Here is a 22,630-nt window from a genome sequence, read left to right as displayed (position 1 = left end):
CCTTCATTATCAAGTTTCTATCCTTCAATTTGGAATATCTTATCATGATAATATCCTGTCTAAAATGAACAATGAAAGTATCAAGATGTTTGTGGTATGAACTGGAAGAGGGTCGAATTCACTCACAACCGGTTGAAGCCAAACTCTCATATGATTGACAATAACTTGTGAAATCTCAGTTTGTTTGTAAACGATGTAGCATAACCGTGTTGATATAATTAATGACAACGACTAAAAGAACTCAACCAAAGAAGAGTGGAAATGTTGGGACTAGAGGGACTCTTCGCTGAAGAAGGAGAGAATTTCGAGCGGTCTAATGAGACTTCAAATTGTAAGCCCGGATTGCCTCAGCCACCTGCAAAACGTGCGAAATGTGGATTATGTGGAATCAGCAATCAAGGCGCCACGTGTTATCTCAACTCCTTACTCCAGACGCTCTTTTTCACGACTGAGTTTAGAGGTATTTATTTTTTTGGTAATGACACAAAACAGAGAAATCCCTTACTTTCAACTTTCATCTTCTCTTCTTGTGGGTAGGTCAGACCCGGCCTCTCTTAGGCTCAAGAGTCGGTAACTGCTGTATATACTGCTCTTTTGCGCCTGTGCAGGTGAAATTGACATATTTATCCCCGAGTACCCAAACTCCGTCACCATAAGCAATAAACATTCCGCGTTTCCCTGTAAATTATTTTTTGCGGTTTTTATCATTTGCAATCACTTAATATAATCTGAAACATTATAATTTATAAATTTGTTAACAAAAATATTTTTATTATTATTCAAATAAGCCCTCTGAATACGACGTTTATCACACGTGCTATCATAACTTATGAACCTAACTCCGTCACCCACGTGATCTATGATACGCCAGTGAATGAAGACACATTAACAATTTAGTTTAAACACAATTTATATCAAGGCCAAGTTATAATAAGTAAAATCGGTTTATACAATTTAAATTGTATTTAATTTCATCACAGTGAAATGATCGCCAGAATTAAAAAATGGGTCCTTGTAACAACAATCACAATGACTTTTTCAGAATGTATGGATGCCGTTTGATTTCTGTCCTTACATATTTCAAATATATCATATCAATAATGAATATATTAATGATTATATTATTTATTTATTACATTTTTAATAAATGTAGCATATTCTAAATACAGACATACCGTATATATCTGTAACCCTTTATAAGGCAAAAATTATGGCATGAGCGATTTGACGTTATCATCAAGTGTAGTGCATAAACGCTATTGCGGACTGAAAAAATTGTATTAATAACCTTAATAAAAAATAAATTACATGTGAAATGTTTCATCTTGACCTCTCTTAAAATGACTGACCACCGTAAATCCTCGAATGGGCCCGCATGTCAGAGATATCGTTATTTTAGTGCACCTGTGAAAAAGTGTTAGCTGATTTCACGCAATTATTGTTGCATAAAATGAACAAGGTGTAATTTTGTTATGTTTGAACACATTCTTAAAATTAACCGTTGTAAATTGTTGACATTTGATTGAAGATATTTGACATGCAAAAAATGACGTCATAATCGCACTTGATTTCAAACGGCGAGGAGTTTCCCGAAAGTGACGGAGTTAGGGTAGTGACGGAGTTAGGGGGCTATGCGATAATTTGGTGAAATGTGACGCAACAGCATTTGTTTCGTTTGTGTCATTTATATTTGGAAACAGGCTATTAATTATAACCACTGTTGGCGATTGTTTCCAATTAACCTGAACATCTGTACTATATTAGGAAAACTTTGCAAAACAATTTGAATTTTCCCTACAGAAGAGCAATACACAGCAGCTACCGTGAAGGGATTTATTCTGTCGCAAGATGTTCTTGCATCAATTTCACTTAATGGGTAAAAGATTTATCTAAATTATACAAGAAACATTCATTGTAGGCTAATAACGTTTCTGAGCGTAAACAAACTACCATGTGTAAACAGATAATGAAAACTTTACTGTTTGATTTAATTGATTAAGCTTAGAAGTTATGATATTGTGATTAATAATAAGTATCTGTATCAGAGTAATAGCTGATCTTATAAGAGGATTTTTGTACCCTAATCATGCTAATGTTACATGAAAAAAAGAGAAGAAATCTATCACTAAAATAATTCTGAATAGATCTTAGAATTTTTTCTTCCCATGATTACACATGCCTTTTTCAGGAGAAATAAAGCTAGAAATATACAGCAAAACTTGGTTATAAGGAAGTCACTGGGACATAGGAAATTAATTAGTTATATCCGTAATTTGTTATAACCGTATAAGAAATTCATTAAATTTACATAGCTGGGGATCCAAGATGACTACGCTCTATCCGTGAATTTGCAATATCCGTGTTCGTACTAAACGAGTTTTACTGTATACCTGGTATGTAAAAAAAACCCAATTATTCTAATTCTTTCTTCCCGTCACTTTAGATGCCTTGTTTAGCCTTGGAGAACTAGAACTAGGGAGTCTGACCAAGAGAAACCCTGGTGTTAAGGTGAATTTGTTGTAAATTTATTTTATAATTAAGAAGTTCTTTTTTTAGAATTCACATGCTTTGTCACGTGATCGCTATCTATAGCTACGTTAAGGTGTTTAAGTATAAATGTGTAAATGATTTAATTTTCTTCACAATTAAGAGTCATTGACTTTTGTAGATCCCTCTTTATTTTTGTCCAATTAAAACCCTTTTTTCTTCACTAAAACTCTTGATGAATCATTTCGGAAAAGATTTAATGATTTTAATCTATTTGATGACAATAAATGAATCGAAATAGCTGTCTTGGGAGCTTTCTTACTGATATTTCACACAGTTGCATATCAAAGTATACTGGGAGAGGAAATGTGTTTATTACTAATTTTCCCCATTTGACATAAAAAGTTGATGATTTTTCCAATCAGGAGGGACCCACTTGTTATGCCAATTATAAATATGAACATGTGCTTTATGAAGGTGCGTGTAATCCCGCTACAGCTGCAGAAATTGTTCGCCCGACTTCTGATGTCGGACCGACAGAGCGTGTTGACCACTGAACTGACGGATAGCTTTGGGTGGATCAACAATGAGGTATGTGTGACAATATGGGAAATCAAGTAATTCATGACATTTAGCTTTGTAGTTTGTATGCAGTATAGCATTTTTGATGGAACTGATGTAGTGGGAAGCAGCTGTATTTCTTTTAAATGAATACTGTAAATCAACAACTATTATTCGCTATGACTTTATTCTGTGATTTACAGAAAATAACCTGGTTTGCAACAAGTAATTTTTCCTACCAAGCTATGTCCAAACCCCAGTTTGTTATGAGAACTGTATGGCAAGAATTTATTCTTAGCTGAAAATGTTTGCGACGACTAAGCTCTCGCGTCCTTGCAAAAATTTCTCGCAAAAGTTGATTTACAGAATGTAAACTCCTAAAATATCTGGCATACACATATACATATTAGTTTTAAAATTCTGGAAAGGCCAAATCAGAGCTATCTTGTTTAAAAATCAATTTCCTACAGACTAAATATCTGAGTTTCTGATAGTGAGTTTTAATAAGTTGATGATAGTGAGTTTTAGTGAGTTGATGATAGTGAGTTTTAATGAGTTGATGATAGGGAGTTTTAGTGAGATGATGAAAGTGAGTTTTAGCAAGTTGATGATAGTAAGTTGATGATAGTGAGTCTTAGCGAGTTGGTGAAAGTGAGTTTTGATGAGTTAATGATAGTGAGTTTTAGTAAGTTGATGATAGTGAGTTTAGTGAGTTGATGATAATGAGTTTTAGTGAGTTGATGATAGTGAGTTTAAGTGAGTTGATGATAATGAATTTTAGTGAGTTGATGATAGGAAGTTTTAGTGAGCTGATGATAGTGAGTTTTAGTGAGTTGATGATAATGAGTACATTTCAGGCGTTGCAGCAGCATGATGTTCAGGAGTTGAACCGGATTCTCTTCAGTGCAATCGAGGATTCCCTGGTTGGAACCTCAGGGCGACACCTCATCAACCAGCTATATCATGGAACCATAGTCAACCAGGTAATAAGGGGCCTTAATTACCCAGGTAACAAGTCATGTACTCAATTTATTTAATATTTCATCTTCACAATTCACAAAGTAACAGCCCCCACCCACCCCTTCCAAAAAAAAAAACAACCCAAAATAGAAAAAATACTAAAACCAAAACAAACTGACATTCTGTTAAATGAGGTTGTGCTTCATTCTCTTAAAAATGTTCCCTATTGCAGTAACCTAATTTTCGAAACTACATGTAACATATGAGAATAGTCAGAATTTTGTGTAAAATTTGTAATAGTAGGTCTTACTTCAGTGAACATCTTTTATTTTTCAGATTGAATGTTCAGTTTGTGGAAAGATCAGTGAAAGGGAGGTAAATACTATTTTACAGTCATTCTAATGTGTTATTGTGAATTAGTACAGAATTGTTAATTATAATCCTAATGTTAATTTTACCCTCACTCTACTACCTATCATTGCCAGTGTGAAGGCAAATTTAGGCCATATGAATTAATTTTCAGATTCTTATTCCCACCCACCACTCTGAAAGTGGCCATCCCAGATGAATTTTTTTTTTTTTTAAATCTGGAATAAAAGTTTAAGAAAAAAAATTCGGCTCGATATACAAAAACGAACATTTTGATGGCTGCTTGACATGTGGATTATTGTTTGATTCCAGTCATGTTTGTTATCATAAGGATACAAATGTCTTCATGCATTAACAGTTTAAAAGTTGAAATGAAATGGAAATAAAAGATTACAAATTGATTGATGTACTCATATTACTTTAAAGATTAAAAGATAAAGCTGCAGTTATTATTTCATGAACATGGACAGTGAAATAGATATTTTTTAAAAAAAATAAAATCTGCCCACACGCCCAATTTTTTTTTGCGAATCAGGATGAGAATCTAAATATTGATTTAATGTGGCCTTATGTGGATTTTTTTCAATCAAGGTAAAGTAACTTATGTATAAGATCTCAATCATCTAACAGCAGGGGACAAATTCATAGAAGGGAGAAATTCTTTACAATAGATATCAAGGGGCTGCTAATACACCGGTTCTACAGGGATCTGATTTCTGTGTGATTTTTCAATCTTTATAATGTGACAGTCAAGTATTTTATTTTCATTGCCATGTCGAAATGTGGTAAAACGTTACCTCGTTTTTCATTATCAAGTTAAAATTAGCAAAAATAAAATGAATCTTCCTTTGTAAATCTTGCAATAAAAATACCTGTAAACCACATTCAGTTTTGCATTTTTAATTAAGCATTAATTTTCTTTGCTAAATCAGGAGGACTTTCTGGATCTTAGTGTTGCGGTAAGCGGGACAAATTCTCTGGAGTCTGGATTACGCAATAATTACTGTGATACTGAAACCATGAGTGGTAAAAACCAATACCGGTGCGAGAATTGTCATAAACTGGTTGATGCCAAAAAGGTATGTAAACTGGTGCTGAAAAATTATTTTTCAATTTAAATTCAATTTATTTACTAGTTAATGAAGGTGGAATAACACACTCGGAAAAAAAGTCACTCAAATTAACAGTGAATTATTTGATTATGAAAGATATAAGGATAAATAAACTCTGCATATGTCAAATAAGCGAAAAATTTGCAGTTTGGGGATACAAAATGAATACATGTATATGTTAAATGAGGCCCAATTTCCTCATGATATGATCTGCTTTGATTGATATGTTCAACTACGTCCAGTAATATGTTCGAATGTTTTGCATTTCATGGACAGGGTGCTAGACTTCGCTCCCTGCCTCAAATCCTCACCATCTCCCTACTGAGGTTCAGCTTTGATTTAATCAAAATGGATCGTTACAAGGTATTGTCAATTATTAGGTCTGTTCCTGTCAAATTCTATAATGGTTCGCTGTTTTTAATATTGATTTAATTACTGTAGATTTCTATTTTAACGCAAGGAATTAATATTTTGCGTAAAATCGCTAGAAGCAAGCCTCGCTGATTTTAAAATCTCACTTTTCTTTTTTGAGGAAAAAAACGGTGCTTGCGATTTTATATTCTCATGATTTATTGCAAAACAACAAAATCGCGAAATTAAGTACTCTGCAGGTAAAATAAGGAGTTGAAAGTATTGATGCTGTTAGCTAACTTAAGACAGGGCAGGATGGTTTGAGTCATTTCTAGACTCTATTTTGATAATTTCATCTCCTTGGATAGAAGAGGTTTGTATAAATATACCGTGTATCTGGTCATTTTCATGATGATCTAATTTTCGCTTTTTTCTTGATCTTTTTTAAAATCGCAAATTTTTGAATGTGCATAAATTATACTCTGTAATATTTTCTATAAGAAAATTTCTAAATCGCAAAAAATTGCTGAGGCAAATGCTACACATTTTTCCTATTTTCACAAACTTTTCACCCCGTTTTTGTATGGTATAAGAAAATGTTTAAAATTACATTTTTCTGTATCAGATAACAGTTTACAATTTAAAAATCATAACTTAAAATTTAAGGTAGTTGACCACCCAGCCTATATAAATTTGTGAGAACTTAATGCATTGTGAACTCTGTTTTTTTTTTTTATTTCTTAGGAAACAGGAAAATTTGTATTCCCAACGAGTTTGGATATGTCTCCGTACGAAGAAAAGGTAAAATATTTACCACACACACGACTGCGTGAACTTGTGTAATCTTTCAGCAGGTTTAGGCGATAATGTGATCTTGTATAATATGTCAGCTCATGCTCTACCTTTTCAGATAAAAAGGTTTGTAGGCCACTGATAAGTTTATTTGATATTTCGTTTTATCTGTTTCACCCCTGCGAATGTTATTGTCATTTAAATTTTAGACCACATGATTTTATTTGACCCTTTCAGTTTCTCAGTAAAAGTCATGCCTCGTGTTTATAGTGGGTATTTCACAGAATCATAGAATTGTAGTTAAATATAAAATCTAGAGGTTTATTGATTTTAAACTTTATCTTCATTAATTGGTGGATAAAATGTATTCTAGAAATAAATGTGACAATGCAAAAAATAGTTTTTGTCTGCTGTTGCAACAATTAACATGCTTGTAGAGATCCCCCCTGAGGATTAATTTTCGATCCGCGCCTGACTTAGTAATAGCATCAATAGTGAAACAGACTATACTATTTTATGCAGAATGTTCCTTGAAAATGGCTCGATATACTAAGTTTTTATGCAAAACAGACACCCATTATTTTTCTAAAAACATGGTATTGCACACCACAAGCATCAAACATGGCTATGATTTTATTAAGCAACCCAATGTTTATATTTTCAACAACTCTACACGTGGTTGAACACGAACGATAACTCTGTTCTGAATATTATCGTTTAATGTAAATGACCGCTAGATGGTGAAATAAGACTTACATCTTTAAAGGTTTTCATGTTTTAACATAAATCAAAGAAGGATATGATATGAAAATCGACCAGTACTTACGTATTTTGAGAAAATAATCCAAACACTTATACTTCCGCTCAAAATTTCACTGGAACTGAACAAATCTCGCTGAAGTCTCGTGAACTTTCATTCGAGCACTTCTGGATTTATTACATACTTAGCAACGATAAAGAAAACATTCCGAACACATTCGCAGGGGTGTGTTTACTGGATGTGAGGACCTTGATAGTCCTTTGAGACAGCAACTATTTTCTGGGGTGCAGAAATCTTCACTGATGATGATTATAATTACCTTGCCCAAAACCTACATGTACATGAATAAAAAAAAAGATAGTTGAAGACAAATGACAATACTTGGGGATAGTTTGTTTTTATTTTGAGCTCTTCTGTTAAACAGACTAGCCTAGGGAAGATCTGGATTGCGCAACATCTTTAAACACGAATGATTAAGAAATGTTAGGAAACTAAAAAATGATACTGGTTAAGACAAAATTCTAAAATACACACATCCTGTTGGACTACCGGCGGGTTAGTTTTACATTACTAACTAACATTTAAAGGGCTTGCTGGTCGTGGCCATTTTAAGACTTTATTTACCTCCTTTAAACAAAATGCATTGTAAAAAAGAGATAGGACTTCAAAATGTTCAAATTCTAAAGCCAAAATATGCGGATTTTTTCTTTACTTAGCAATAATTCATGGCCAGTAATATCATATTTAAAAGTTTAAGGCAGATCTGATGGGTAGTTTGTTGACTGCACAGTCTAGCTCCTTAATTCGTTTTTGTTACAGTCAGATGGTGGCGCCCTCTATGAGCTGTTCTCGGTGGTGGTTCACCAAGGTGGGGCTCACGGCGGTCACTACACCGCGTACATACGAGACGCCGACAATCTCGGCCAGTGGTCGTCTCCCGAGGAAGGCAGTATCTCGGTCCTGGGTGGCCAGGGCTCGGGGCAGCTTGACGTGATCGAGTGTGACTCGCCCATCGAGTTGCTACAGACAATACTCAACGACGCCCCTGGAAAGTGCTTGTGTATGGACAGACTTGGAGGGGTAGGGAATTGGGTTTTTCTTGCATCTGATTCTTATTTTCTATGTCTCCACAGTTAATCATACATTTTATTACTTATTAGCACGTACAGTTAATTAAGTACTTGAGACTTGCATATAGGAATATAGAAGATTTTGTTTTTAAGTTGAAGTAAGAGTTGGTATACCCAGTCTGGTAACATGCTTATTAAGTGGTTACTGTAAACGTATTCTATTTGGCACGTACAATATTTGACGGAAAGAAGTTTTTGAACAAGTTGGCATGGACATGAATTACCGTAGCGTATTCCTTAAAGTGACTATTCTTATACATAAATGCATGGCATTCAGCAATGTACTTAATTTAGAGGAAGCTGCATTCCGCCAAATTTGCAAAACAAAATATTCAGCCAAATGTACATGTAATACGTTTACAGTATTGTGATACTGAAACACCTTTCATGCTACTGCTTGTCCACTAAATCAAATACAGTTCTCTTTGGGATTTAAAATAATGCATACAAATGTCATAAAGCAACTTGGCATTGTATTTACGTGTATTTATTTTCATTTACAGGAGATTACTAAAAAGACAGGAGTCTCATGGAATAAAAGGTTTAAACGGCAGTATGGTCCAATCACAAAGGTATTTTAAATGGATATCTTTTAAAAAAAACACTCTTCTAACTATTGCAATGAAATTTTTGACTCTATAGTACTAAAATGTACTAAATTTTTACATTGTTGATGGTATAAATCAATCTTTATTACAGTTCATTCTGAAGTACGATGACAAGTTCTTCTTTGATCAATCCTCTAACTCGGTCAGCTTGAAGCACTATGCCATGGCTGGTAGCTCCGCACCGTCCAATCAAAACAAGGAGAAGGTCACTGTCAGTGACCATACACAAACACTGTCAGAAAGTGCCAAAACCTCTAGGTATACAATACAGTCTTCTATATTACCTTTAGGGGTCTATAGCGAATGGGGTCACTCTATTTTTGTCCAGTCCCCCATCTCTGCCCCCCACTCCTAGTTTATGTACTAGGTCACTTTATTTTTGTCCAGGCCCCCCTCTCTGCCCCCATCCCTAATTTAAGAAGGTCACATATTTTTGTCCAGGGCCCCTCCCACCCCCCCCCCCCCCCACCCCAACTTTACGTAGGTCACTTATTATTGTCCAGGCCCCCATTCTAAGTTTATTTAGGCCACTCTATTTTTGTCCTCTCTGCTCCCATCCCAAGTTAATAAAAGTCATTCTTATTTTGTCTAGTCCCTTCTCTCCACCTCTTCCCCTAATTAAAAGAAGGTCCTTCTCTTTTTGTCAAGACTGTAGTTAAATTAAATGTACATTACTCTATTATTGTTGTAGTTTACAGTAAAACAAGGTTATAGCGAACATGCTTATAATGAATTTATCCTTACAGCGAAGTTATTTTCATTCCCCATGACTATATAACATGTTGTCAACTTGATGAATATAAGGAAGGTCACTTTATGTTGTCCAGACCCCCCTCTCCGCCTCCACCCTCAGGCTACTGCTGGTTCCACTTTAATGACAGCCACGTATATCCCGTCCGACAGCAGGAACTTGAGAGCACGTTCTCCGGTAAATCCAGCGCATACATGCTGTTTTACCGGCGAGTTGTTGACCAATCAAGAAATGGTAAGAGTTGATTCAAGGTAGGTTGACACACTGATAAGAAGGATAACTCATACCAAAATAAATCACTATTACATAAAATTGAATCTTGAAACAGAAATCTATCACTTGTTTAGAATAGAATTTATTAATACATATAATGTTATGCTATTTTCTATTTGGGTGTAAAAATTTCATTAATTATCAGATTGACATTTACATTACAATGGACAACCCTAAGTTAAGAGGCTAAAAGTCAAAGAACGTAGAATTTGATATTTAATTTATTTTATTTTTCAGCAGGATTTGATGGTTCCGTCCCTGCATCGTTGATTATGGAAGTCACTGAGGAGAATAGAGAGTTACAGAAACAAAGGTATGTATGTTTATATCTACAGTTTGTCAATAAATATCCTTATCAGTTTGTTTTTCACAAAAAATTTCTAAAATACATACACATGTTTGATACAAAAATTTATGTACAATTCATGCACCTGTCAGAAAATATTACTCCGATGCTGTTAGGGGAGTGAAATGCATCAAGGAAATAGAGAAAATCATGTCATTGGATACATTTATTTTGTAATTTGATCTGGAGATATTTTATGCATTTTTCTGCAAATAAAGAGTTGGAGAAAAAGAAATGAAGAGCATGTGTATTTTCTCGTAATTTATAAAAGTACTGTTATGAATTTTTGTAATTTAGAATTTTGGATGCTGGAGATACATGTATTTTATGTATTTTTCTGCAAGTAGGACTTGGAGAATATAGCTAAAATTATTTTCTTTAATTTATAAAAGTAATGAATTTGAAGAAAAATTTAAAATGAAAAAAAATATTTTCCCCACAGGGATGAGTATGAGGTCGAGCTGAACAAGTTGAACCTTCACGTTCATTTCTCCGACTGGTACACGGTCAGTGGTGGAGCTCTTCAGCCTCGCGACTACCAGACCAGTTGTCTGCCCTTGACTCTAGACCGGCGGCAAAATGTGACGGACTTACGGATAGCTGTAATGGAGGTAACCTGGAAATTGATTCCAGTCAAGTGAAATTCAGGCTAAAAATGTTGTATGTAGGTATTTCAGTACAAATTAATTAAGATGCATACTAATAAATATTGAAAAATGCACTTGTATTTACACTGTATTTTATTTAAACTATACGTTAGTAAAGCTGTTTTTATCTGACTCTGTATTTTACAAATAAAATTTTGTTTACAGTATATGATGATACTTATACAATGTGTACGTATACATGTACTTGTATGTCGATATACTTAAACAATGTGTAGATATACATATACTTGTTTGTCGATATACTTCTACAATATGTACATATACATGTACTTGTATGTCGAAAGTGATCATAAAATGTGTACATGCTTTTTAGCTTGGCGGGGAGCTAGTGCCTGAAAATTTTGTGATTCACACAATGAGGGAGCTACCTTCTGGATATCACCTGTACACGCAACTCACAGGTACAGGGTGTTCCAAAAGTACATGTACATTTTTGATTAATTTAATTCCTCTAATGTATTATTTTCTCTTAAATCAAAGTTTAATTTAATATGTATTGATTTATAGTTTATATTACTCTGTATTATCTTCTATCACTTATTAAAATATGTAATTGCGAACAGGTAGAAGCACAATTGCTGCATCTATTTATAGCACCTCAAGATACTTGTAACATATTACATACTGTGGAGTCAGTTAAATTCTTGGGTGTTACATATTACATACTGTAGAGTCAATTAAGTTCTTGAGTGCCAATTTTTGTGAATTGTCAAAATTTTTTGTATTCTTTTAGGAATGTGGTTCCTAGATTCCCTCATATCTGTAAAATAAAAAAAGAGAGACAGCTTTTCATTTAATTCCTAAATATTTATTCTTGGGTGTGGGGTACTCATAAAATTGAAAAATGCTGAGTATGATATATATACAGTACATTGTCTTCTATTGACAGGGTCTGAGGAAGTGACCCTCCAGAGTCTGGGGGTGGGGGACGACTCCTCCCTGTTTGTTTGGGATGGACAGACGGTAAGTTACATCACATACAGGTGAAACCCGAAAACTTCCACTTGAACTTCCAGGGACCTGATAAAACTTCAAGTAGATTGAGAGTTTTAGACTCTGAGATTAAAAGTTTTATAAAATATGTAAATTTGTGTTCTTACCAGTAGCAGTTTATAGATTGAACAGTTGACCATGTCCACTCGTCTGATAAAAACGGTTCAAAAAGGAAGAGCTGAAAGTTAAATTTTACACCTTTTTCCTCCAGGTGGACAATATGAGCGTAGAGGTAGGAGAAGAAACTGAACCCATCCTGCTAAATATAGCTCCTCCAGATGGAGGGGATTCCCTCATCAGGGGGTTTTCCAAGAGAATGCTGTTGGATGAGGTTACCAACATGGCCTGTGAGGAGTTTAACTTAGAGAGGAGTTGTGTTGTACATGTAGTTCAAAGGCTGGTAGGGAAAGGTACAGAGATAATGATCTCTCTCTCTCTCTCTCTCTCTTGTTAAAAGCATTGGAGTATCTATGCATTATGCCATATAGTTTCCTTTTTATTATTGTGACTTTCCATCCTCAGTATCTGAATGAAATGTTTATGATATTAGAAATGTCAAAAATTTTAGAAGCCTCTGTTAACAATTTCAGGTGATCAAAAGCTACTGGCCTTCACCGATGAAGAAATGAAAACACCCATCTTGGAACTCAAGCTCAATAATGGATCGGAAATCTTTATTGCCAAATCATCAGAACAGTAAATTTACATAAATAAATCAATAAATGGGATCATTGAAACCTGTGTAGGCTCAAATTTTTAGGTCACCTGAGTCACTCAGTGCAATTGGTCTTTGTCCGTCGTCATGCAACATCCTTTGTCTGTAACAAATACATTTTTGAACTTCTTCTTGAAAGGAAGTTGTAATCATTTTTTGATGAGAAGCATCTCTAGGATAAGAGAAATATAAATTGTGAAATTTATGACCTTGCCAACCCTGAGGTCTTATTGGCGAGGCCAAATATTAAAAAAAAATGGCCACATATTAGAAAAACTTCTTTTCTACTCCAGCATGTAGGAAAAAACAAAATGCATGATTATAATGTTTAAGAAGCCCTCTATTTAAATTTTGAAATTCAAGGCCCCTGGGTCTTGGGATCAGGTCCTAAGGTGAGGCCAAGATGGTTATATGGTGAAAATGTATTTAAACCAAGCAAGGGGAGATAAATCTATGCAGGGTTATGAAGATGAAGCCCTTTAACACAATAATGAAATTCATGGCCCCTGGTTCAGGAATTTAGGCCCTTGGTAGGGGCCAATATGGCTACATAATGTATAAAGTTTTATTAATATCTTCACAGACATTGGATATAACTTTTAAAGTTAATTTAAATGATGCATAGTTTTAAAGTAAGAATTATGGATACATTCTAAGTACCAGTTTTTGCAGTGACATTTTTAATTGTTTAAACCATGCTTACATCCTTGGGGTCAAGAAATGCTAATTTCAAAATAAATTCTTGCTTTCATCAAAGTTCAATGTTTTCAGTTGTAATTATCATCCTTAACAATGCAAGACTTACACTATCTAATTTAAGGATTTTAATTTGTAATTGTCTTTATATATGTGATAAGGTTAATTTATAATTCTGCAGAAATGTCCGTCAAGTAGATTCGAGCCAAAACCTAAAAGTCAAGTTTACAGTGACTATTGAAAACAGATGCCAGGTGAGTAGAAAATGAATATTTAGCGCATGTCGAGCACTGTCCAAATACTGTAAGCATATTACATTTGGCTGTGTATTTTATTTAGCATTTTTGGTGGAAAGCACCTTCCTCTAAATCAAGTACAACGATAAATGACATGGCATGATGCATTTATGCTTAAGCATAGGACTGGTGCATCCAGAAATACACTAATTCAAATCCACACTAACTTGTTGAAGAATCAATTTATTCATGTGTACATGCCAAACATATTACGTTCACAGTAGTTTTTATGTAGGATATTGCATATTTTTATAGGAAGGTGATGGCCCAAGACAGATCGTACAGCTCCAGGCTTTGTCGACAGATGTAAGTCTTAAATCAATAGTTCTGTTTATGTAACATGTATATACAGTATACATTCATGTTTATTATATTATAAATATTTATATTTTTCAGTGTCTTTGTCTGTGATAATGCTACGAATCAATTTTGTATTGTACAGTCCAACAAATTCATTAGATGTATTGTTGGGGTGCAAGTGGAGTTTGAATAGTTAAAAGAAATGAAAATCACAGAAATATGTCAATATTCTAATATTTTTGATCATACAAGTGCTGAAAGTATATTTGTGTACAATTGCTGAAAAACATAAATGTATTAAGTAACAAGGAATCATTCTCTGAATATTACATGTGTGAGGTGATAATTTCAGTCAGAGCATGATCAAATCTATCATGAAGCCCTTTGGGCTTTATTGGATTTGACCATGCCCAGATCAAAACTATCACCTCATAATACTCAAAGAATGATTCCTTATTCCTTAATTGATGTTTTCAGATTTCAAAATACAGTACTGTATAATTATATTTTTCAAAGATTTGAAAATTTACAAAATGATGCAGTAAGATTAGAAAGTCACAAGTTATTTATTAATGACACAAATATAATACTCTCTAGCGATCATCACCTGTTTTATTTTCTATTAATCACTCTACACGCTCTTCTCAATATCTTTGTGTGTAAACATATACACATTTACATATAGATTATTATTAATAAATCTCAGATATACAAATCAAATTGTCTTTTAGTACCCTATAGGACTTTGCTCTATTTATAGCATGTTGCCCTTCTAAAGACCTTAGCGCTGTCTCGTTTCGGAATTTCCGAGATCTTGGACGGTGGGCGTCTACGTTTGGAACACGACACTCTTGGACTCCGATCTCCATGTAAACTTCTTTTGTATATTGAATTTTCCTTTAAGTACATGTATATGTAAATGTATCTATTATATTATAACTGTTTAACTTAGAATTTTAACAAGGTAACTACTTTAAAGATGTCCATGCAGTCATCAAGAGATGTAGATCTTTCTGTTAAAGTTTCCAGAAAGACTGGTGTTCAACTAATAATGTATACATGATGGTTAAATGTATATAGGATGTACAGCTCAAAAAAATTATCCTTAGTTTTTTAGGCCCAACATTTATAATGCTGCAGGCGATAATTTTTTAATTGCATAGTGTAAAAAGGGAAATAACATAATATAGTTGCTTTTTAAATGTACGGTACTAGGAATTGAAAATTTGAGTTATTTTCCTTTTTGAAAAGCAATAAAATTCTCGAATGTGGCAGCAGTACCTGAGAAATTAGTCATTATTTATCTTTGTCCTAAGTCTGGTTCTCCTACATTTTCAGTGTGTGATGAGATAACTCTCTCAGAGGCAGGAATTGGCAAGGACTCCAAGCTGGTCCTAGAGCCGGGCCAAGCCCCCACCTCCAACCAGGTAATGCTTGAAGACATATTGTTGTGCATAGGCCTGATAAGGAAAATTTTTCCTTTCAACTTGAATTGATATTGCTAAGTACATTGATAGTAATGCATAGAAAAAAAAATAAACAAGTATAAAATATATTAAGCATTATTCATAAAGTTATGAGTATTTAATCAAATAGAAAGTAAGAAAAGACTGAATTACCTGTATATTGTTACATTCATTTGTTAGATCACCATCAGCATCACAGCTACCTTAAATCCAAGTTCCTGTTAAATTGGTTCTAATATTAAACTCATCTTCATCTTGCATAGAATTTTACCTGTACATTGTTACATTATTAGATCACCGTCAACATCACGACCAACAGTGTGGACCTGGATATCTCGGACACGGTGGAGATGTTAGTTGACCGGAACCAGAGCGTGGGCGACTGTCTCACCTGTGTGTTGAACAGACTCCAAATTCAAGGTATGACATCAGACACTGGGATATTGTCCCACCTGTGTGTCAAACAGACTCCAAATTCCAGGTAAGACCTTAGACACTGTGATATTATCTCACCTGTGTGTCAAACAGACTCTAAACTCCAGGTAAGACCTCAGACACTAGGATATTATCTCACCTGTGTGTTAAACAGACTCCTAGTTCCAGGTAAGACCTTAGACACTGGGAAATTATCTCACCTGTGTTGAACAGACTCCAAATTCTTGGTAAGATGGCAGACAATGGGATATTGTCTCACCTGTGTTGAACAGACTTCTTGGTATGATATCAGACACTGGATATTGTCTCACATGTGTGTAAAAGACTCCAAATTCCAGGTAATGCACTAGTCCTTGAGATCAGGAACCGGGCAGGATTCAATCTCTTGACTTACATATTCTTAACTAAGCCTCTAACCCATTGCGAAACATATATGACAATTTTGTGAAAGACAAAATAAAGTTATAGTTATACTTGATTTTATAAAGTTAACCATGTTTTCCCAAGGAAAAATCAAGTTTTTGAAAGGGTGAAATAATGGGCAGGCGGGCGGCTGCCAAAAGGGTACCATTATTATATGGATAACTCCTCCAACAGTTTTCAGGACAAGAAGTTGTCACTTTGCAGATCTATTGTACATACATCAGAGATATGCATATTACTTGGATTTTGATAATTTGTAAAAAAAAAAAAAAAAAAAATACCACCTGTTGAACTCAGTTATTTTTTTAGCAAAATATTGCATAAAGAGTACCCCATAAGGCATTTCTCTGGATTGGTAGTGTTTATCCATTGAATTTCATGGTTGACAAATGGATTATGTATACTGTTGACACAAAAGATAACCGGGTTTGATGTCACATTGACAGGTTTTTCTCTGGTTGTTTATTTCGATAGGAAGTATATGTCATAATATTGAGGTGTCCAATACCACCTAAGTTTTAAAATTTCTTCCTTGTTTCAGACCAGAGCTGGCACCTTCGCAGAACAAACTGGTGCGGTGAAGCGGCTGACATTCTGACTGACCTTGATTCGACCTTGGAGCACAGCCAGGTCAGGGACGGAGATTTGTTGATCCTGGAGCAAGGGAGAATACCCCCAAAGGTAAAGAGTTTCGGTTACTGTTCATACTGTGTAAAACTCAGAAATATGGAGGCTCAGTTTTTGTGGATTTCATTGATTACCTCTTCACATTAATTTACACCCTCAAAAAATTATAAAACACAGTAATTATTCTCTGATCATAAAGGTAATTTCCAAAAATAGTCTCCATGAACTCCATGAAAAAATTGACAATCCATAAAAATGAGCTCCCCCCAATTTTAATGATTAAAAAGTAGTTGAATATTAAATTATTTAGGTCCATCTCTTACCCTCTTATTTATAGATCTCTTACCCTCTTACTTATAGATTAAAATCTCATAATAAAATCCTTTTCTTTTTAAACAAAAAAGCCTAACATTAAGTAATTTCAAAACCCAACATCTGAAGAATTTATCTGTAGCCAGAATTTAGATTCTTAGTAGATAACATTTCAAATCCTGCAATGAAAATAGAATTGCTGCTAGATGTATTTAAAAATATTTGGCCTGAGAAACTGAAGATCTATTCTTTTTTCCTTTTTTTTTTTGGTCTGAAAATGATTTTGTTTTATTTGATCAGGGGTTCATTTCTCCAGAGATCTGGTTGTACCCTATGTTGGACACAGCACAGCAGAGTGGGAAGTCTGGATTCCTCTCCTGGCTGTCAACTGGCATTCAAAGTAGGCATCATTCTACTGGGGATATAGTATTTCTCAATATCCTACAGAGAGTTTTCTCAACATTGTGGGCCACCTTAATTATAACCCTAAGGGTACAATGTATAATGAATTAAATTTGGAATTTGCCAGTGAAGAGAATTTTTTTTATTTAGGAATTTTGATATGGTAATGATGTACACTGTAATTCTTTATCTGAAAATGCATTTTAATTTTAACCTTAAAAAAGACATTCATTAGTTAAAAAAATCTGTCTAGAAATGATTGCGTTTGCTGGTTTCATTTTTGTTAACAGATCTATGGAACACTTCATCAGGGGAGACAACTGCTGGAAATAAGAAGGAGGCACTTCTTGTGGGTGAAGTAGAGGTCTCACTGGATGCGACCTTGGATGACCTCAAACTGCAGGTCATGACCTTGCCAGCTATCAATGACCTTGGAGTACCTATGACAGATTTTTTGAGGATCAGGGTGATAGAAGATGGAGAGTTGGCAACTGTACTAAAGGGAGGATCCCAAACATTGAGGTATACAGTTGTATTGAACAGTAGATACATGTATTACGTGCGATGTTAATGGAGCCTCTCAAAGGCTTTAAAAATTGCCTGTGGTCTTTGGGGCCATCTTAAACATTATGGAATAGTGATAACATACATGTATTTTTTTAAACTGTACGATATTTGGCAGAAAATAATTTTGCAACAGGTTAGCATGGATTTGATTTTATAAAGCATATCTGAATGTACCTATTTATTTGTATACATGTACAAGTTTGACATTTGGCAATGTGCATGATTTAACAGAAGCTGCATTACACCAAAATCCCTAAATAGAATACATAGCCAAATGTAATATGTTTAAAATTGTAGATATTGCTTGTGATTTTGAGGGGGCTTCTAAAATACTTAGAAAGAGTTTAATTTCGTGTGATCTTAAAAGGGGGAAGTATTTTAAGCATTGATGTGGAATTATAAACTACAGTTAATTTTTCTTTTGAACACGTTTAGAAGGCGATCTGCTCTAAACATTTCCTGTGATCTGAAGATGGTATCCCAATCATTTGTGCCTTAGAGATTCACAGCTATATAGTCTAGACTGGGGTCAGGGATTGCATATGAACATTTAAGGGCTACATATAGAACCTGTGATGAATTGCTTGCTATTTACTGCACATGTGGTGCAGATTGTCTGACGTCCGCTTCTGGCGGTCCCTGATAGACAAATGTGCAGCGGGCCATCTGAGGTTTTTGTGTCTTCAAAGACAACACTACTTTTATTTCAGGCTCCAGAAAATCACAATTAGTTTCTTTTTTCATGCCATGGCTGCATTAGGTCAAATGGACAACAAAGACATGACCTAGTTTAACGCTTCAAGTCTATGTTGCCACAATTATTTAGGGTGGTACTTTTACTCACAAGTCTTACAGTTACTATGATTTTAGAGAGCATGTGCAGGGTTAATGAGGTATACATGTAATTTAGATTTGTTAGGGGTTAATTTGGCAATGCAGAGTTGAATCTTGACAGGGATTAGAGGTTTTAAATTATTGTTCTTGCTTTACAGACTTTATGGTAAATAGTACTACCATCTCTCCTATGTTCACTAATATTAGCATTGTTATTAAAATCAGATAGTGGTTAAAAATACCCAACATTAGCATTTATTTATTTAAATTGTTAATTCATTTGATAGTTACGGGTAGATACATAAATTATTTGTCCTTAATACTTGTACATGTACAAGAACATTGTAGTTCTATTTTTAAATTTTAGGAAACTTCGTTTGCAGTCCTGTAGAAAACTAGCCGTCCAAATCCTACCTCAGGAGGAAAATCTAACGTAAGAAATTTAATGAAAGTGAATAGGTGCTAATACATGTAAAAGAGATAGCATTCTGGTATTGGTATTGTTGGAGATATGAAATGTGCACAAGTCGTATTCAGCTTAAATGAACGGTCAAGCATTATCATTACAGAGCCAATCACATTGTTCTAGAAGTTCGTCAGAGGATTCCAGAGACCAAGACGTACGCGCCAGGACAGGAACTGGTTTGGAACGTATCCCAGGGAGCTACAGCAAACAGCCTGAAGCAAGTAGTCGCAGATTTGCTGCTTATTCCAGTGGAGCATATTTTGGTGGCGAAGCATTTTCCCAAGAAATATGAATGGCTGGTTATAAAAGAGCACCAGAGGGTAAAACACTTCTTCAAATCAAAACTTGTTTATAAAATATCTTGTCTGTCACTGTAGAATATACCGGTAACACTTATTGTAAATCAACTATTGATTTTACTACTATTTTGCTTTTCAAATGCATCTGTCTTAGAAAGTTAAGAATTATCAGTATTTTTGGTATATACATGTATATTTACCATAAAGAGGGCATGATCAGAAAACGATAAAAGGAATGTAAACTTATACAGGCTACAGAATTGGTACATGCACTGTAACATCGTTTTTTTTTTGCAAATTGTTGCTATGTAGAAATCTTCTGGAAAAGGAGGAAAGAAGAAGACTCCCCAGAAATCCAACTTGAGACAATCTCCTTATCATATCCAGGATGGGGATGTATTAGGAGTAAAGGTGCACATATTTTTATGTCACTGAAGTTACAGGAGAAGTATATTTTTAACTGTGACCTTGAACTTGCCCAATGGCCTTAGGTCAAAATCATGACATACCTTCTGGTCATAGCAAGCTTAATGTGAAGTAGGAATGTCCAATGTTTCTCCATTAGAAAGATTTAGACTGGACACAAATAATGAACTTTTGTTTTCCAATGACCTTGAACTTGCTCAAATGAACTTGAGTCAAAATCATGACACACCTTCAGGTCATTAGCAATCCTTGTGTAAAGTAAGAACTTTCAACACATTGTAATGAACCTATTAAATCTTATGATAAAATTGAAAAAATGAAATTTTATTTTTATCATAAATAAAATGAATTTTTCTTTTTTACCCAGAATTTGCAGTATGACCCTCTCAGCCATGAGGACTTTAACACAGAGGAGGACGAGCAAGGACTCGAAGAGCTGAGGAGGATAGTGGAGGAGAAAAAGAAAGAGTAAGTGGTGAATAATATCATGCTAAATGTAGATTTAATCAAAGTACTGAAGTACTGACAGGAGTTGATTTTTATTGATTATTATTTATCTTAAAATCAACGATATGTTATTTTGCTTGGCAAGTAGTTTATAATCTCTATTTGAATTACGCACATTTTTATAATATGGATTCTCGGACTTTTCCGACAAGAATTTCGAGAAAACCTCTTTTGAATCATGTTGTGTAATATTTAAAATAGAATTGATTTCATCAAACTATGTATCGGTATTCGAAATATTTCAAAAAGTGTATGGATCCAACCAATAATGAACTCGTCTCGTTCAACCAGATACTCGGCTGTCTCTGTTAATCTTCGACAAGTAAGAGATACCAGGTCATGTGATAGCTTGATGATGCGACCTCTAAATATAGACTGACTCTCTGCTTGTCGGAGATGTACGGAGACAGCCGATGGTTGAACGAAACTATATTGAACTCTGGCTTAGGAATACATACGACAGCAAAAAAACTTCTAAATTGTTGGTACCATTTAAAATCTGACTATTTTTTAGTTATTTATAAATAAGTTTCCTTTTTAAAAAAAAATGCTTCAGCGTACATTACATCGAATGTATCGATTATTTTCAAGAACTGACTCTTGTCAGCGGTGATGATTTGTGCTTAGGTCCAAACACTGTTTCAGTTTCGGTTTGCCAGAGTAACTGCATAGGAGAGTTGATTAAAATCAACTCCCAAAAACTATAAGACTTCGCTCTAATTCTTTCTCTTATTATCGTCATTTATAGAAGGGATGACAAGAAGACCAGGAAAACGGGAGACTTTGATTTCAGCGACAAGAAGAAGAGGCGACCGGAGGCGAGCCTCACTATCAAAGTGGATGATTTTACTTGAGAAATCATTGTTATTAGTGATCAATTTAATTATATAAAACTTTTTATTTAAAAAGTGCTTTAGACTCCGTGGGCTTTCATTTCAGAGGTGCAGTCACATACTCTGGAGTATTAAACCAGTCCTGCATTAATTTTGTATATTTTATGTTAATATATGAAAATGTTATGAGCAATAAATTTTCAATGTTATTAAATGTTTTTATTTGTCTTTTAGGGCTTCCGTATACAGAATTAAGAAAAAATGAATATAGTATTTACAAACAATAATGTAGGATCAGCATTTAACTTTTAGAAATAATAATGTTGAAATTCAATATCCTGTCAGTATCATCTCAGCTTGAACCTAGTTTAAATATCATGTCCAACTCATGGATTTTATTTACCAGTAATATGCGTACCTTCAATATCTTGTATCCTCAACACCTGAAAGGTAAACTTCCACTAGGGGAGGTTATATAAGATCTGGACAACGATTTTTTACATAGTTTTGTTATGACCTTAACCTTATAGACCTAGAAACTGAAATGGTTCATGATCAAGATCACTGCACACCCTTTACCCAAAGGCACTCTGTGTATGAAGTATGAGCCAAATATTTGGCCAAGGGGAGAGAAAATATGCTAAAGACAAGTGATCTCTGACAAACAAATGGATGAAAGGACAGACTGATCACTATAGGACACCCACTGAATGAGGCCCTAATTACTTGGTCCCATGATTTCAAGATTGGACTTTAGTAATGACAAAATTGGGGATGGGGGGTCCTTTATACTTGAATATTAATTAATTTAAGTTGCATCAACAAGATTTCTAAACATCAATAAACGATATTTCATATCTTACAT

The 22,630-nt window shown here is 34.4% G+C and overlaps 1 protein-coding gene across 2 annotated transcripts; it reads left to right on the top strand.

Annotated features, from left to right (window-relative positions):
- The first annotated feature begins 137 nt into the window (after window positions 1–137).
- Window positions 138–21,973, top strand: LOC128163660 (ubiquitin carboxyl-terminal hydrolase 40-like). Of its 2 annotated transcripts, none has more exons than XM_052827286.1 (31): window positions 138–460; window positions 2,444–2,508; window positions 2,965–3,078; window positions 3,906–4,031; window positions 4,345–4,383; window positions 5,310–5,456; window positions 5,766–5,852; window positions 6,585–6,641; window positions 8,212–8,472; window positions 9,026–9,094; window positions 9,222–9,388; window positions 9,958–10,115; window positions 10,395–10,467; window positions 10,943–11,111; window positions 11,482–11,569; window positions 12,058–12,131; window positions 12,373–12,571; window positions 12,752–12,857; window positions 13,754–13,826; window positions 14,124–14,174; window positions 14,929–15,037; window positions 15,507–15,595; window positions 15,928–16,054; window positions 17,034–17,173; window positions 17,732–17,831; window positions 18,124–18,355; window positions 19,602–19,667; window positions 19,804–20,020; window positions 20,312–20,410; window positions 20,793–20,893; window positions 21,681–21,973. In XM_052827286.1, exons 1-31 carry the CDS (start codon window positions 262–264, stop codon window positions 21,784–21,786), a joined length of 3,708 nt encoding a protein of 1,235 aa, XP_052683246.1. In that variant the 5' UTR covers window positions 138–261; the 3' UTR covers window positions 21,787–21,973. The 2 variants fall into 2 exon arrangements, with proteins under 2 accessions (XP_052683246.1, XP_052683245.1); XM_052827285.1 differs by having other exon boundaries at window positions 10,392–10,467.
- The last annotated feature ends 657 nt before the right edge of the window (window positions 21,974–22,630 follow it).

Source organism: Crassostrea angulata, chromosome 9 (assembly GCF_025612915.1).
Source record: "Crassostrea angulata isolate pt1a10 chromosome 9, ASM2561291v2, whole genome shotgun sequence".
Taxonomy (NCBI): domain Eukaryota; kingdom Metazoa; phylum Mollusca; class Bivalvia; order Ostreida; family Ostreidae; genus Magallana; species Magallana angulata.
This window is presented reverse-complemented; position numbering and strand designations above follow the sequence as displayed.